Here is an 18,420-nt window from a genome sequence, read left to right as displayed (position 1 = left end):
CAAAATACATTTTCAACAATTTCCTGAATATTTTAGGAATACACAGCCACTTTGACACATGCAAGATGCCATTACTTAGTACCACTGTATTATTTTTGGTATTTAACTGTGATGCTACTTGAAATTCATGCTTGGAACCAATTATCTGCAGGTTCAGAAGACAACGGGAAGAGTGAACATATAGCGCAAAAAAAAAGTCTTCACTTAAGTAAAGAGTAACATAACACTATTTATTCAAGTATTTAATTTTGTTTTAAATAAATAGATAACATTAAATTCAAGTCATGGAAAAGAGGTACATACTCTGAGGAAATCGTGGTGGATTGTCGTTGACATCAGTCAAGGTGATGTTGACAGTTGTGGATCCTGAAAGTCCTCCAACTTGCCCAGCCATGTCTTTGGCTTGAATGACCACTGAGTAGTGTTCTCTGGCTTCTCTGTCCATGTTATGTAAGGCAGTTCTAATAACTCCTGTAATACAAATTTTTTTTTATTTTTAAGTATGAATTATTTTAAAAAATTTTTAAATTTTTTTTTCAGCAACTTGGATGGGTTTAGAGTTTATAATACTGAGTGATCTATCACAGAAACAAAGAACTGAGTATTACATGTTCTCACTCACAAGCAGACCTTGAACAATTATTGTAATACTATAGGAAAAGTTTTGGCAGTCGTGGGAATCTGCCGGGGGCACACTTCATCAACAAAGGTACCTGCATAATGAACATTTGAATACCTAACCCTGAATTGCACTCCACATCTTTAAAATAATTTTTTTAAAGTATGGATTAAACACTAAGCAGAAAAGAACTTGGATATATATTTTAAGAAATGTCTTTACATAGCATACTTCTGAGAGAAAGACAGAAAGCCACACTTCTGAGAAAAACAGTACCTTAACAAAACGCTATAATATTTCATTGAGACATTTATTTATACCCCCATGTTCCAAAGCATTCTACTAGTGACAGATTAAGATTTCTGTCTGTCTGCATTCTTTGAGGTAGGTGGTCCCTAAAGGGCAACCTTGACACCCAAGCTTATTCCTTCTGGTGATGTGCTGAAACATTTTACATCTTGGGCTCCTCAAAAGTGTCAGTTAAGACATATTGGTTTGAGCTCAGTTAATTTTCCTCTTTACATAACAATTTACATAGCTTCCTAGAAGAGGTGTCAATGTAGGATGATGGAAAATATTTGAGGTGTCTGAACAATTGAGCAGAGATTATGGGCAGGAGGCATATTAACACATATCAAAAACGAAGTCTCATTATTTTTGTTAGAAAACAATTTAACGAGAACTACACCTAAAAATATAGGGAAAATAAATAAAAGGTGATGATATTTATTCTGTAAATCACATAAAAATCAATTTATTTTAATAAGACAAGGGGCAATATTTAATGCACTTTTGCAAGGTAGACACTCAGATGAATAAAGAAATAAAAATTTTATATATCTATTTGTCATTATGCATACATAAACATCCACCTACACACACTCATACACTCCTCTAACACACAGGTAAATTAGATACTCCTGTCAATAGACTTTTGCATTCTAAAACTAAAAGCACATTTTCCAGAGAACTGCATTTTCCCAGACCTTATTAGTTATGTCATAAATTAAAAATATTATTACATAGATGAGCTGAATTTTAAATATGTATATAAATATATGCATAATTATGCATGTATATGTATGTCTATGTAAATGCATATACATATAATATATAAAAATATATTTGCTACTTCAAATATTGATTATTATTTAATACATCTTTAATTTATATTAAAATATTTGAATCATGTCACCTTTGAGAAATGCACCAAAAACGTCAGTCAAAATCACATTTGGTTAGTTAGCAGTACAATTCATAAGAAGCTGCATTAATAAACAACAACAGATGCTGGCGAGGGTGTGGAGAAAAAGGAATGTTTCTACACTGCTAGTGGGAATGCAAGCTAGTGCAACCTCTTCAGAAGACAGTGTGGAGAGTTCTGAAAGACCCAGCATATCTCCTATTGGGATTATACCCGGAGTTACTCAAATCATTCTACAAGAAAGATAACTGTACACGTGTGTTTGTTGCAGCTTTAATCACAATAGCAAAAACATTTAACAAACCATGTTGCCCATCGAAGCTGGACTAGATTAAAAAAAAAAAAAAAACGTGGTACATATGCACAATGGACTATTATAAGGACAAACATATGGACTTCGCAGCAACTTGGATGGATTTAGAGTCGATTATACTCAGTGACTTATTATCATAGAAACAAAGAACAGGGTACCATATGTTTTCACTCATAAGCGGACCTTGAACAATTATAATACTATAAGAAAGGGATTGGCAGTAGTGGGAAACTGTCAGGGGAGGGGTGTGGGATTGGCAGTTTAGGGAAACTGTCAGGGGAGGGGTGTGGGATTGGCAGTTTAGGGAAACTGCTAGGAGAGGGAGGGGCATAACTCATCAACAAGGGTACCTGCATAATCAACGTTTGTATACCTAACCCTGAATTGTACCCCACATCTTTATAATTAAAATAAATAAATAAATAGCCGGGCTTGGTGGCTCAACCTCTAATCCCAGCGCTTTGGGAGGCTGAGGTGAATGGATTGCCTGAGTCTGCAGGTTCGAGACCCGCCCGGGGAATTGGCGAGACCTCAACTCTACAATAAATCAAAAATTAGCCAGACGTGGTAGAGCATGCCTGTAGTTCTAGCTACTTGGAAGGCTGAGGTGGAAGGATGGCCGGAGCCCAGCGGGTCGAGGGACGGTACCTGGGAGCGTGCCACTGCACTCCAGTCTGGGCGATGGAGTGAGACTCCAACTCAAAGAAATAAAAATAAAAATAATAAATAAAAAATATAAATAAATACATACATACATACATACATACATACATGCATACATACATACATACATACAAAATATGCTGGGAAAAAAAGCTGCCAATTATAACTGCTCACTGTAGAATTTACCAAATGCTTTTATAGACAATATGTTGATACGTGAGAACAAAAGGGTTGTATAGTCAAGTTAAAAATAGCCTTTTACTAATACAAAGCATTATTCCAATATTTATTTTGCATGTAGAACATTGAACTATTTTATTTCTTTTTTTATTGAATTGATTTGACTGTGTAATAATGACTTTGAGAGGTGAACCTCAGGCATCAGGAAAAAAAATCCTGTGACTTTCAAATATTGTGAACATATAATTGAGGGAATTCAGAAAAACTTTCCTGAAGCTAAATTGAAATGAAAATTATTCTTATCAAAAGAAATTATAATAATATGATAATAAATGATTCATCTAATTCATGCATATGAAAAAGCCTCAAGCACCCTTATAAAAAAAACAATGTTTTATCATATGATAATTACATGAGTAGAAATTGAATTGATACAGAAATGCGCAAGCAAAGGATTTGTGAAAGGAATTTATATTTTCTACTTTTCAAAAAATAATAAAGCTGTCTTTTAAAAAAAGAAGGGATTACATATGAATGTGACTTGTCTTTGGTGGGCAGAAGTATGAAATTGTTATCAAAGAGAATGATTTACAATAAAATCATTAAAGTGATGTACAAAATACACATATTTGAAGGTAAACAAATCATTATTAAATAAATGAAAAATATTTCTATTACACTATTTGAATGTTAGTCATTAAAGAGAATCACAGAAGATAAATCAACAAAATTCCAGTTTTGCGGTATGAACTTCAATAATTTCATTAGAATGTCATTATTTCTCTTCTATAATACAGCTATTTCTGGAGGAAAATGGAAAGAAACTTGTCAGCCAAATTTTCTCATGGAAAGAAAATGCATATTCAGAACTGACACATACACCTCAGAAACAATTGTCTCTGGATTCATTTAAATTCCCAAGTCTCTTTAGGATGACCCAGTTGCATGTGCTTAGCTATGACCTCTAACGGGGACATATAGGTAATCAGATAGTATTACAGTCAAATTGCCATATTAGCAAGCTTTCAGTATAAGATAATCATCTTTTAACATGTAGCTCAGATGCATGTTACTGGGGTAGCCCAAAGTACAGCGGATGCACGATAATTTTTGTTATTTATTTATTTTTTTTTAGTTTGAGTCTCACTCTGTCTCCCAGACTGGAGTGCAATGGCTGCTCCCGGAACCGCAGCCTCGACCTGCTGGGCTCCGGTCATCCTTCCGCCTTAGTCTTCCAAGTAGCTGGAACTACAGGCGCGCGCTACCACACCCACCTAATTTTTGATTTATTGTAGAGATGAGGTCTCGCCAAGTTGCCCAGGTGGGTCTCGAACCCGCGGGCTCAGGCAATCCACTCACCTCGGCTTTCCAAAGTGCGGGATTACAGGCTGAGCCAACGAGCAAGGCTATGACATTCTTTTTAAATAAACTTTATATTAAAAAAATTTAGATCTATTCACAGAAAAGTTGAAGAGAAAGTGCAGAAAATTTCCATATATCTTTTGCCCTGTCCATGCACACAGACTCCTCCCACTATCAACAACTCACATCAGAGTGGCACATGTGATACGGGAATTGATGAACCCACATTGACACGTCATTATCACTCAAAGTCCAGAGTTTGCACTGTAGTTCACTCTTAGTGTTGTCTATTCTAAGGGTTTAGACAAATATATCAATGTATCCACATTAAAATAACATACAGAAAAGTTCCATTACCCTAAAAATCATATCTCATCTACCTATTTATCTCTCCCTTCTCCTAACCCCTAGCAACCACTGATCTTTTTACTATCTTCAGAGTTTTGCCTATTCCAGAATGTCATAAAATTGAAATGATACAATAGTTAGTCTTTCAGATTAGCTTCTTTTACTTAGTAATATACATTTAAGGTTTATTTATGTCTTTTCTTAACTTAGTAGCTCATTTCTTTTTAGCTGTGACTAATATTCCATTCACTTCCTGAAGGACATCTGGTTGCTTCCAAGTTATGGAGATTATAAATAAAAATGCTATAAGAATCCATGTACAGATTTTTGTATGGACATATGTTTTCAACTAATTTGTGTAAATACCAAAAAGTATAATTGCTAAGTTGTGTGATAAATTTATCAGAAATTGTGAACAATGTTGACAGAAGTTAGAAAATATGGCAAATATGTGTACCTTTCCAATATTTTGAGAAAAAAATTTAAAAGCACTGAATTCAAGAATACTTAACCTACTTTTCACTCTCAAGCTTAGCATAATAGCTGGATTTTTTACAGGATACAATTCATATTTTGAATAAACATAGGTGTACTAGTCCTCCCACCCACACACAAATATACATTGATTTTTCTCCCACTTTTATTCATGAAACTATATTTGAATTCCTGAGAACATTAAGCAGAATTATTTTTTTTAAACATAAATTGAGTTAAATGTGAAGCAATGTAGGTAAAGTGATCTTATGTACTGATTTTCTTGAGATATTTTCAGACTGTCCTTGTCCTGACTTAACTATTGAAATGCTTCCTATAATCCCAGAACTTTGGGAGACCAAGGTGAGAGGATTGCCTGAACCCGCGGGTTCTAGACCAGCCTGGACACCTTGGCAAAATCTCATCTCTACAATAAAAAAAAAATTAGCCGAGTATGGTGGCATGTGGCTATAATTCCAGCTACTTGGAAGACTGAGGTGGAAGGATTCCCTGAGTCCAGCAGTTGAGGCTGTAGTGGCCAGGAGGGTGCCACTGCCCTCCAGCCTGAGTGAAACTCCAACACACACACACAGACACACACACACACACACACTCACACACACTCACACACACACACACAAAAGTAACGCCTCCTTTCATTCTAATCAAAGTGCCAGTTTGAATGATTATTTCCTCACTCTAATTTTTATAATAGTGTTATTGGTTTTTAGACCTGACTCTGTTTAAACATTATATTGAGATTTCCTTAAACAGCAAACTGCTTTTATTCAGCCACCAAAGACTCTGACATAGTAATTTGGAGGGGGACTGGCTTACATACATCTCCAACTGACTACCATATTAATAGACTCAGACTGCCAAAACAAAATCATATAGGCTGAATGGCTTAAGAAAATGAGATTTATTTCTCATATTTCTGGAAGCTAGGAAGTGCAAGACCACGTGCCAGCTGATTTGGCTTCTGATGAGGTCTCTGTTTCTAGCAAGCAGATGGCCACCTTCTTGCAATGTCCTCAAATGGCCTTTCTTCTTTGCAAGAACTAGGGGGAAGGAATCTCTTTTCTTTATTATTAAATTTGTATTTTATTATCATTATTATTTTTTTCTCAAGGAGAGAATGTGGCAGAGTAGTAGAGAAGGCTCCCAAGATAAATGGAAAATAGCCTACCTGGGTTTCCTCTGCTCAAAATGTAGCACCATCTGTCCTCACGTCAGCATGAAGTAGCAAATCATCCTATTTTTAGAAGACCACTATTTTTATCATGAAGGCCCCATCCTCATAATCTAATCTAACCCTAATTACCTTCAAAAGGCCTCACCTCCAAATACTATCACAATTGGGGTTAGGAATTCAACTTATGAACTTGAAGAGGTAGATGCAAACGTTCAGTTTGATTTATGTGAAAGTGGAACAAGACCATACTTTGAATAGCCACAATCAGATAGGCATAGTTCTATCATTATATTTTCACACGTTTCTTCACCATTTTATCTCTGTTGCATTTTGTCAATAGTTGCATATGTGTATAGGGATATACACACACAAAAAAATACAAAGATAATATATATTTTTCACAACTGTGACATCTAAGCCTGTTACTGTGTTATAATAAGCTATATTTATGTTGTCCTAGTTAAAAAACTATGTCAGTTGGTTGGCAATTTCTACTATATAACCATGTATTTACATATCCAGTAATTGCAAGATAACTTATTCTTGTCTTTGAAATAAACTTAATAAGAGAACACAGAAAAATAATACAGAGTAGCTAAATTAATTATCAGAAATTATTGCATTGTTTATTTATTTAAAAATGAAGAGAATTATTCTGTTTACAATACGTACTAGGTAGATGGTTATGGCATATTCTGAATGTTTGTCAGATATGCTTCACTGGCAATGTTTACTTCAAAATTTTTAGCAAGAATTGTTGCCTCCTATTCTCCTGTGATGCTGGGTTGAGGCAACAAGATGTGATCACCTGTGTATTATTTTGTTATGTTTCTTATTACTTTCCCAGTAAACAATTGTAGGTGCCCCATTGCCTACAAATTACCTTCTGACAACTGCTTTCCAATCACCTTGTTATGCAATGGCTTGTAACTGAGAATTACTCTCTGCTGTCTACAAGTTCATAACATTGAAAGCCCTTCTGTGGTTATAATCATTACTTGTTGAGCCTGATTCACTGGCCTACCATATGTTTATGCCCCCTGACTAATGATATTCATATGGCAGTAGTTTCTCCAAAGTGTTTTCTTGCGTTTTACCCACTGAAAAGAATCTAAGATGGAAATGTTGTACAAATTTGGTTTATTAGATAATGCCACAGGAGATTTGCAGAAATAAGAATGCCTAAAAGGCTAGAATAAATAAACAAACATGCACATTCAAATTCCTACAAAAACCTCTAAGGTACACATATGCATTTATAAAAGGAAATGGTAAAGTTTCTTTCATACCTAAACTACTATACATGTGCCCTTTTGCTCAATTGCTTATTTTTGTTAACTTGCTGTTTCTCAGTTATTCATTTAATGTCTGTTATGTTAAGGAAAATGTGTTGAATTCCCATTGTTTCTCTAATGTGCCACATGGACCACTTAACTGAATCTCCTTGAGTGCTCATTATTATGCAAATTAAAGGACCCCCATCTTAGACCTACTGAATTAGAATCCAGAGCCTTGGGGCCCAGGCATAAGTATTTGTGACAAGCTCTTTTAGTGATTCTCATGAATGAATAAATGTGAGATATTCACCTAGAATTGACAACATATGGTAATTGACTTAAGGTGCTCATATTTCATTGAAGGGCCTATTTATTTAAAATAATTAACATGAATACTGAGAGATTTTGATATGTTTAAAAGTTTCATTAACTATTTTCTAAATGATGGTACTAAACATCTAGGCAGTAATAATTCTTCTCTTCAACTGCCTGATTATGGTGATTTAGGCACCTGGAAGATTTTTGTTACCTATTCAATTGATAATTAAATGTTTCAGCATTTAGAATATTATACAATACATATATTCAGCAATGCATTCTGAATTTCCCCAATTGACTTTATAATGTGCCTTCCATACACCCTTGTTTGTATAGACAGTAAAAATATATAGATATTTAACTTATACATATGCATCAACAACAGAATTCCAGAAATCTGTTTTCTCCACCCATCATCACCGATTCAATGTGTGTTGAATATGTTTGTGCTCTGTATAAAATGTGAAGCACAGCAGGGCGCCGTGGCTCCTGCCTGTAATCCCAGCACTTTGGGAGACTGAGGCGAGAGGATTGCCTGAGCCAAGGGATTCGAGACCAGCCTGGGCAACTTGGCAAGACCTCATTTCTATAATACAGTCCTCATTTCTATAATACAGTCTGGGCAACTTGGTAAGACCTGTTCATATAATAAATCAAAAAATTATCCAGGTAGCGCACACTTATTTCCAGCTGCTTGGAAAGCCGAGATGGAAGGATTGCCTGAGTCCGGGAGGTCGAGGCTGTGGTGGCTGTGAGCATAAAACTGCACTCCAGACTGGGAGACAGAATAAGACTTCAACTCAACTCAAAAAAATATAAAGAAAGAAAATGTGAAGTATAAAGACTTATAAAATAGAAATAATGACATTATAATTCTATGATTAGAGCATTCACAGTGGAATGAAGAGTCCCTGTGGGAGAGGGCTATGCTTGTAGGCCGAGGAGGAATGGATACATAAGCAGAGGACCCATGGACCTGACATAAACATAGGCCTGGGACTGGAAAAGACAAGGCACTTTAGGACAGGGGACAGACAAATTTGGCTTCAGTGGAAACGTTAGTGGGATAATGGTAGAGATTAGGTACTTAGTGATTAACATATTCTCTGAACATTTCAATATTGTGTTTCTCAAGTGATTGAAAGTTTGAATTGTTCTGCTTCTGCCCCTGTGGAAAGTCAAGATTGACCATTTCACTACTTGTCAGTTATTGTTGCTGGCTTGACTGACCAGCATGGTTACCTCTACAGCTAAATTTGGCGAATATGCAACTCAAGTTCCAAGGGATGATGGATTTAAACTTTAGATTTTTATTCATATTTTTGCTGTGCTATTTATTTTACTTTTTAATAAATTGGCATCTTTATTTTTTTAAAACAGCAGATTTATCTTGAAGCCACGACTCATGAAATTAATAATCATAAATTCATAGAGGTAGGCATTTTATTCTTTAGTAGGAAGATTCCATTTTTTGACCTCTACACCTTTTTTTTTTTTTAACTATTAAAATTAATGGTGAAGCATTTTATTTCTTCTGAGAAGAAAAGGAAGGGGAAATCACATGTATTGTGTATGAACTGTGACTCAAGCGCTCCCTTTGGGTATATAGCTCATTTTTTTTGCCTCACAAAACTCCATGACAGAGAAAGTTCAAAGTTTAAATAACTCTTCTCAAATCATAAGATCACAAAACTGCAAAATATGAAATTTAACCCAGGACTTTCTGCACTAAAATCTTAATGTCAAAGTGGCATTAACTCAATTCATCCCTTGAGATTTGTAGAGCCATATACAGAGGAAACATGAGGCATTTTAACAGAGAAAGACAGGGAGAAATAGAGAGATAGGGCAAAGAAGGAGGAGGAGAAGGGTTAAGGGAGAGAAGGAGAAAGGGAAGAAGGGAAAGAGAAAGTAACAGATGGAGGAACCTCATTATAAAAGATGGCATTATCTCTCGAAGGATTTGAGGATGTAAATAAGACAGATGAGAAGAGAATGTAGTAATATTGATGGATTATTAAAGATTTTTCTAACAGAATTTTTTATTTTCCTTTTTTGCATTTATTTTAAATTTGTTACTTATTTTATTTATATTACTTCTGTATATTTTTTATTTCTGTTTTACTGAGACGTATAGCAAATGGTACTTGACTTACAATGGGGTTACACCATAATAGAGTTCAAAAATTGTTTTAAAAAATAGTAACTTAAATCACCAAAAGTCCGGGACCCTCTGTATATGGCAGAAAATAAATGATGCTATAGACTTTGAAAACAGGCTTATCTGGGAATACATCCCAAGGATGATAATGATAATGTTGATAATATTAATAGCACTACTACCAAGTATTGAGTGTTTCATCCATGTCTGGCATTATGAAGAATGCTTTATGTTGATCGTTACATTTTGTTGATTAGGTTCTGCATGAAGTACCACACAAAAATATTACTTTTCTGCTCAAAAATGTATAACTTGACACTTCTTGTTGATATGAATTTCATAGTATATAGTCAGCAGCCACACAGTTTAGCTTATATAAAAACCCAGTCAATCTCCATGGGTATGAAAATTGAAATTGGCCTGGACTCGGTGGCTCAGCCTGTAATTCCAGCACTTTGGGAGACTGAGGCAAGTGAATTGTCTGAGCCTGAGGGTTCGAGACCAGTTTGGGCAACTTGGCAAGACCTCATCTCTACAATAAATCAAAAAATGAGCCGGGCATGATAGCGCGCACCTGTAGTTCTGGCTACTTGGAAGATCGCCAGAGACCAGCAGGTTGAGGCTGCAGCGGCCATGGGCGTGCATGCCACTGCACTCCAGCCTGGGCTGAGGAATGAAATTCCAACTCAAAAAAAAAAAAAAATGAAAGAAAAAAGAAGAGAAAATTGAAATTGCTGGGTCATAAGGCAGTTCTATTTTTAATTTTGAGATGAAACTCTAGGCAGTTTTCATTGTGGCTGAATGAGTTTACATTCTAACCAACAGTATGCATTCTAATTTCTCTCCAACTGCACCAAAACCTATCTTTTGATTTTTTGATAACAGCTATCTTAACATATATAAAGTGATATAAAGTGATATCTTCTTGTGGCTTTTGAAAATTGGTGAGTTGCTATTCAATCAGTATAAATTTTTGATATGCAAGATGAATAATTTCCAGAGATCTGCTGTTCAACATTGTTCTTGTGCTTCACAATATTTGCACTTAAAGAACTGTTAAAAGGGCAGCTTTCATTAAGTGTTATTATAACAATTTAAAAATAATAACAAAATAACCACTAGTGCAAGCAGTACTTGTATATGGAATGAGAATTTTTTTCTTTCCATCACCTCCTTCCCTCATTGCCTCTTCCAGAGTGAATGGAACATATACAATTTTGTTGTTATGTGTACATTCATGAAATACTTCACAAATTTTTCTTCAGAATTGATGTTTTTGGCTAAAAAAAAAAGCTTGGAATCCTGTTTCAAATAATTCTCTACTTTTGACCCATAGAGCCTCAAGTAGATTTTGAAAGAAAGCCTGCACCTTGGCAATGCAGTTTCAGAAGTAGCTTCTGACTTTCTTGGCCAGGTTAGGTTCTAATAGCATTGCAATCAAAGATCCCCATTGGAGTGTGTTTCCTTCAAGAGATGGCAGAAAGATGATGGGTTAACCAGGGTCACTGAATCCGAAAGCTCAGGATTCAGTCTTTTGTGTAACAGAAGAAAGAGTGAGAATCTTAGAAAATAAAGATTCATCTTGTTTCAAGTGGCCACTAGCCCTTTAGGTCTTCTCTTTAAAGGGAATCAAATGCCAGAGAGACTGTTTCTAGCAGCTAGAGAAAATGTTCAAGGCTTGATGGATCAGCAAGGCCTCCCATAAGTTCTTTGACAATGGTCCTATCAAGAGCCTGGTTCTATTTGCCTTCCCTTTGAATTTGGGCTGGTCCATGACTATTTTAACCAATGCAGTACAATGGACTGAGGCAGTATAACGAAAGTGACATTAGCAGTATTTTGTTTGTTTGCTGTTGTTTCCTGCTCTTAAGAGGTTTGGAAGCTTCTGTTTCAGTCTCTAGGATTCCTGAGCTTACTTGTAAGTGGTCTGGCTAGCTTGCTAATGTGACTATGTAGAGAGTACCTGAGATCACATAAAGATAGCAAGGGTTCCAACTGGGCTTGGTCTCCCAGGTATTCCTACTAAGGCACCAGGCATGTGATTGGACCAATCTGTGAACCTCCATACCAGTTCATGTGCCAGATAGATGCTACCAAGCAACCCAAATAATGCCATATGGATTGAGAAATTGACCTGACTTCCACAATTTCCTGACTTCCACAATTATTATTGTTTAAAAAACTTTCCATTTTGAGAGTAGTTTGCTACACTGAGCAATGGCATTAAAATTTGGGATACATACAAATACATTTGCACACACACACACATACTAATTTACTCATTCTCATAGGAAAATCAATGATGGTTAGCATTCTATAACTACTCCTAGCATCATTAAATCAATGCTACATATTTCCTGCTGATTATGTCTTCTCCTCTCTCCTCTTTCCCTCTCTTCCTCCCTCCCTTCCTCTTTCTCTCACTCCTTTCCACTCCCATTCTCTCTCTTTGTCTCTCCAGAACTGAAGTGCATATACTTATACAGAAACACACATAGCTTAAAAAGGTAGCACCACAGCTTTGGTACATTCTAAATATATTTCATGATTTCAGGTAAAAATTGTATTTAGAAGATAAGCAAAAGGAAGAAAAAAAAACTGACCTCCAAATAATTGCTGTGCAATGAACATATGGAGCACAACTTCCTGCAATTAATGAACATTTATTCAGACTCTTATCATCAAAAAACTTGCACTCTATGGGGTGTAATAAAATTATCTATTATATTTATTGGATCTTATTAATCAAAAAAAGAAAGATAATTTTAAAAATATAAGTATCAAGTACAAATTATATTTTATGGCAAGATATTAAATGTTTGACTATGTACTCAAACTTAAACAGAAAGAAATTTCCATAAAAATAATGACATAGTTAAGTCATAGTTAACTATGTCTAAAAAACTAGACACAGTTAAGTAGGATTTTTGAAAATAGCTTGATCATGTAGTTTACAAAAATAAATTTGATCCAAATGCAAACACATATAAGAAATACTATCACATAGATACATTATGCCTTATTTATCCATTGAATATTTTTCTGTCATTCTCCTTATTTATTTATTGTTTTGCTTATGATGGCTAAAATGGGTTAAAAATAATAAAATGCTTTATATAGAATTTTTTTAGTCACAGTTACTATTTAAGAAAGGGTACTTAATATAAATATACCCAAAACATTTGGAATGTGTGTTATTGATATAGCCATATTTAAAGTCATTTTATTAAAAACCTAATAAAACATTGCTCTATAAATATAGATGCACATGTCAATGACCAGCTAGTTCCATCAGCAATGATATAATTGAAATATTAGCCCATAAGTAACCAAACATTAATTATTTATCCTAGAATACAAATTTAATTATTGTGATATCTGGATTAACAAGCTGGTTGTTATTCTATGGGTGCTATTATGTATGATCTATACATTCGTATGTTGGTATGCCTATAAATTACATACATGTGTTATGTATGCCACATATAACAAATACACAGTACTGAGTAAACTCAAATATGTGAGTGCTAAAAGTATTATGATTTCATATATATGCATGTGTATATGTTTTTTTTCTTTTGGCATAGAATTTAAAATAGAATCCTTAAGACACTCATGGAGAAGTCAAGTGAATATTAAATTTCTGAGAATAAGATTATATTGTAATCAGGAAGATTACAGTATATTCATGTAGTCACATAAGAAAAGTACAAATATAATTGAAAAATCTAAGGTAATCCCCAGGCTTTCAAGGATACTCATACATTCTTGTAACCATTGATCTTTAAATACGTCTGGTGTATAGTGGAAATATAAAATCAATGATTTAACCATGATACTAACTATATTTTATGGAAAATTTTAAAATATTAAGAGATGGATATGTTTGATGGTATTTAGAGGGAAGATATTATACTGATTGTGTACACTTGATAATTCAATTGTAAGGATTTGATTTTAGTTACTTTATAAATACATCTATTATTTACTAATAATTAAGAAGTGTTTAAATTTAAATGATACAATATAGTTTGTTGAGCTATGTAAATATAAAATGCCATTGTTTTTAAAGCATTATAGAAAAATAACATAGAGTTTATAATCAATTAAAAACCTGAGGCACAAAAGCTTAATTCATCCAAATATAAACAGATTTTTGGTCCTCTAATGAAAGAAAATAGAAAGTGCCTAATACTTGTAAGATGAGTCTGAGTGATATGACTTGTATGATTTACCAGGTGGCAAATTTTCATCATGAATTGGAGCTTAGAGAAAGTTAACAGGCACAGAAATTCTCAGATCTCTCCCTGTATGCATTGTGACTGATGTACTAACACATCCTCAATCCTTGCATAAAACATGGAATAATATCTGTCATCTAAAACATTTAAAGTATATAGTCCCTAAATTTAAAAAACCCTTACAGCCAAATCTCTAAAAGAACTGTCTAGGTTTAAGGAAGACACTAAGGTGGATATTTGAGTGCACGATTATTCTGCGGACAAACTGTGCTGGGAAAGGGGAAGGAGCAGGAATGCACAGTGGATTTTATTAATCTGCAATGCAGGCCTTACCAAGCCTAGATTAATGCAGCATGGAGCTCTGGAGGATAGATTTCTTATCTGAGTGTCCAGGTTTGGGTTGAAATAGCCAGACCTTTATGCATCCTACTTTATTCAGTCACTGAATGAGTGCTATCTTAGAAATAATGTGACTTCAGGCAAGATATTACAGATAGCTAAGACAGGTCTAAAGATGCTGACAGTGAAAGTGGGTGCTGAATGCACTCCTCATGCTGGACAACACATTCTTCCTTCAAGGAGGCTTGAGGCCATGCCTCTCTATTTCTACTACAATGTAAGCCTGCTTTATTCCACTTAAGTTCAAGTTCAAGTCCCTCCAGGCTTGATTCAGGATGCATACGACACTGAAAATGCTCATATAATCTTATCTTTTATGACTCTCATGTTTCCAAATCTAGTGGGTATTCGCAGTTGTCATCTCACCATCAGTGATACTGGTCACAGCCTATTGTTCATACCTCTCTGAAAGCTAATTTTCTTGTCTCTCTCAATTTTTCTCTCTTGTGTTTGTATTGCCAACACACTAATTTACTTATTGTCTTCATGCTAATTTAATTCTCAATTTTGACAACTGTTTTTTCTCACTAGAATAAAGCACAAGGATTTTTGTTTGTGGTATTTTCATTGCTGGGTCCTCATTGACTAAATAATCTCCAGCTCAGAGCTGTCCTCAAGTACCATAAACTGGGCACTTAAACAACAAAACTGGGCGCTTACTTCTAGAGCCTACAAGTTTGAAATCAAGGTGATGGGAGGGATGGTTCCTTCTAAGGGCCTTGGGGAATGGGTTTATTCCAGGAGTCTCTTTTTGGCTTGCAAATGGCGGTTTTTCTGCTCCCATGTCACTTTCCCTGTGTTCAAATCATTTTTTTTTCTCTGTGAGTGCCTCTGTGTCCAAATTTTTATAAGGATATCAGTCTTACTGGATTATGGTCCACTATATGTTTCTTTAACCTGATAACTTCTGTAAAGAACCTATCTCAAATAAGGTCACATTCTGAGGTGCTGGATGCCAGAGAAAATATAACAATAGAGAAAAACTCTTTTTGTGGGTTAGCTCAAGAATAGAAGTTATGCAAGTGTGAGATCACGGAAAGTAGCCTTAAACTCCTTTTTCCTGGGAGCTATAAAGAGTCATTCATTCCTTTAACTGGGGTAACTATAGAGTGTTCACTAGAATTCTGGCACTGTTCTAGGGGCAGACAAATCACTGACCTCATGAAACCTACATTCTAGAGAGGGCAGATTAGTGAAATAAAAAGCAAGTTTGTTAATTATATCATATATAGCAACTATCGCATATAGTGGTGTTAATTGCTAGTAAAAAAATTGAAGCTTTTGGTTTCAGCTTACAATTTTATGTGGGACTATAACAGTAATATATTTGAGTTGGTTAATTCTGGCTCACGAGAATTGATTATTAAACTTTCAAGAATGTTGAGGGGTGATTAATAAACACAGTCATTGTTAAAAATTAAATTATATAAATTTAAAGTTAAATATTATCTTAAAAGTAATAAATACTGAAAAATAATCATTTCTAAATTGCATTATTATTATTTATGCTTTTTTTTCTCCCGAGTTGAGATCTCACTCTGTCAACCAGGCAGGAGTTCAGTAGCACAATCATGGCTCACTGCAGCCTCAAACTCATGGGCTCAGGCAATTTTTCCACCTCAGCCTCCCAAGTAGTCAGGACTACAGACATATGCCACCACACCCAGCTAATGTTCACTTAAAAAAATATTTTGTAGAGATGAAGTCTCCTTATGTTGCCCAGAGTGGTCTTAACTCCTGGGCTTGAGTCATTGTCCCACTTTAGCCTCCTAAACTTCTAGGATTACAGGCATGAGCTTCCAGGCCTGACTTATGCTTTTGATGTTATTTATACCTATTTTAACAATATTGTGGAGTTGCAGGTCTCAGCTCCCTCCCTGGCTACATCGTCTCCTGCCCAGCACCCATCACCAAGCTGCTGGTCACTCAGGGAGGTTCTGGGCACCTGCCCCTCAGAGACACTGGTCCCATTCCTGGTCAAAGTACCCTGTGGGGGGCCCAGGGTCACTCTTGCCACTCACCGCCTGCCCTTTGGTGCTTTGGAGCTCTGGAGCTCGGGGCTCACCCTGGCTGAGGCACTCAGCATGTGACCCCAAACTTGGGGACCCAGACAAGCAGAGAGAAATGGATCTGCAAAACTGAAACTGCCTCAGCCATTCTCCAGGCAGAGATTTCCATTACCCCGCCCACCTATCAACAAACCCCACCTCGGATCCTAAGGTAAAGTTGCTAAGCAGGAGACAAAGCCCCACACCTATGCTGAATCGACAAAAGCAACTCCCAGGCAGCAGGCTAAAGAAAAAACAAACCCAAACTGAGTAAATCTAGCTGCCTGCAATGAAAAACAAAGGGGAGAGGCCAGAGATCAGAGCTGAAGTGACTTTAGTCTGATCTCTTATTTTGACTTATGATTTTATCATTTTGACTGTTTGTTTTGATCACTTTTGTTGTTTGCCTTCTGACTTATACTGTTTCATGATTTTATTGGTCTGTCTCTGAGTAGCTATCAGTATTCTTTAGGGAATATGTCTTATGTGTCTTTTTTCACTTCTTTCTGGCCTTGTGTCTCTTTCTCACCTGATAGTTAGTTGGTATGTATATCTGTTTTCCTTCTCACTCTTCTCTCTTTCTAACTTCCTATTGACCCCCCCTTCCTGTATTATTTTCCTCTTTTATACTCCCTTTTTAATCTAAGGATCAAGAATACATACTACTGCACGGACAGATAGGAAGGCAGAGGGAAATAGGTTCCAGTGTGCTCATTCACCTGTTCATGGATGCTAGAATCAGCATATACATTCTGAACCACAGCTTCCCCCTCAATTAAAACTCAAAACTGCAAAACGGGTCTTGCTATGTTGCTTAGGCTGGTCTTGAACTCCTGGGCTTGAGTCATTGTCCCACTTTAGCCTCCTAAACTTCTAGGATTACAGGCATGAGCTTCCAGGCCTGACTTATGCTTTTGATGTTATTTATACCTATTTTAACAATATTGTGGAAATACAATAAACTTTTGTTTTCATCTTTTCCCAAATCCATGTTCAATGGTGTCACCTTGGTAATTGGAAAATCAGTGACAGTAGACGTATTGTCAACATGGAAATTAGCAAATGCTACGAAATCAGGGCCTGATTTATTGATCTGGTGATTGTTCAGATTTGAAAATGTGAAAGAGGAAATATAAATAAAACAAATTAAATTTAAAAATAGAGCACAATAACGAAGATTGCGACAGCATAGATGGACTTGTGAGATTCTCCGAATATGAGTTACCAAAAAGACTCTTACTTTTCTTCCCCCCATCCCCCAGCCCACCACCAGCTGTGCTGGTCTGAGGCCTGGGGACCTTTGGTCCCACACAGGGCCGGATATTGCGGCCCCCTGCTGTTGCTGTTCCACCATATGCAACTCCCACCAGTGTGGGAGTTGCAGGTCTCAGCTCCCTCCCTGGCTACATCGTCTCCTGCCCAGCACCCATCACCAAGCTGCTGGTCACTCAGGGAGGTTCTGGGCACCTGCCCCTCAGAGACACTGGTCCCATTCCTGGTCAAAGTACCCTGTGGGGGGCCCAGGGTCACTCTTGCCACTCACCGCCTGCCCTTTGGTGCTTTGGAGCTCTGGAGCTCGGGGCTCACCCTGGCTGAGGCACTCAGCATGTGACCCCAA

At 36.2% G+C, this 18,420-nt stretch overlaps 1 protein-coding gene across 2 annotated transcripts in view; it reads right to left on the bottom strand.

The window, feature by feature from the left end:
- CDH18 (cadherin 18) overlaps positions 1 to 18,420 on the bottom strand; it is a 280,274-nt gene that overhangs the window by 138,176 nt on the left and 123,678 nt on the right. The window contains exons 3-4 of one of the 2 annotated variants that reach the window (XM_021719205.1): positions 11,484 to 11,578; positions 304 to 471 (exon numbers count right to left, since the gene is read on the bottom strand). In XM_021719205.1, coding sequence (XP_021574880.1) covers positions 304 to 445 — 142 coding nt within the window. In that variant the 5' untranslated portion in view covers positions 446 to 471; positions 11,484 to 11,578. The remainder of the gene's footprint in view (positions 1 to 303; positions 472 to 11,483; positions 11,579 to 18,420) is intronic. The other variant, XM_008071385.2, reaches the window with a different exon arrangement.

Source organism: Carlito syrichta, unplaced genomic scaffold (genome assembly GCF_000164805.1).
Source record: "Carlito syrichta isolate Samal-C Ts95f unplaced genomic scaffold, Tarsius_syrichta-2.0.1 Scaffold314304, whole genome shotgun sequence".
In the NCBI taxonomy this organism is placed as follows: domain Eukaryota; kingdom Metazoa; phylum Chordata; class Mammalia; order Primates; family Tarsiidae; genus Carlito; species Carlito syrichta.
The sequence above is the reverse complement of the archived record's forward strand: the minus strand, read 5'-3'. Positions and strand labels throughout refer to the sequence as shown.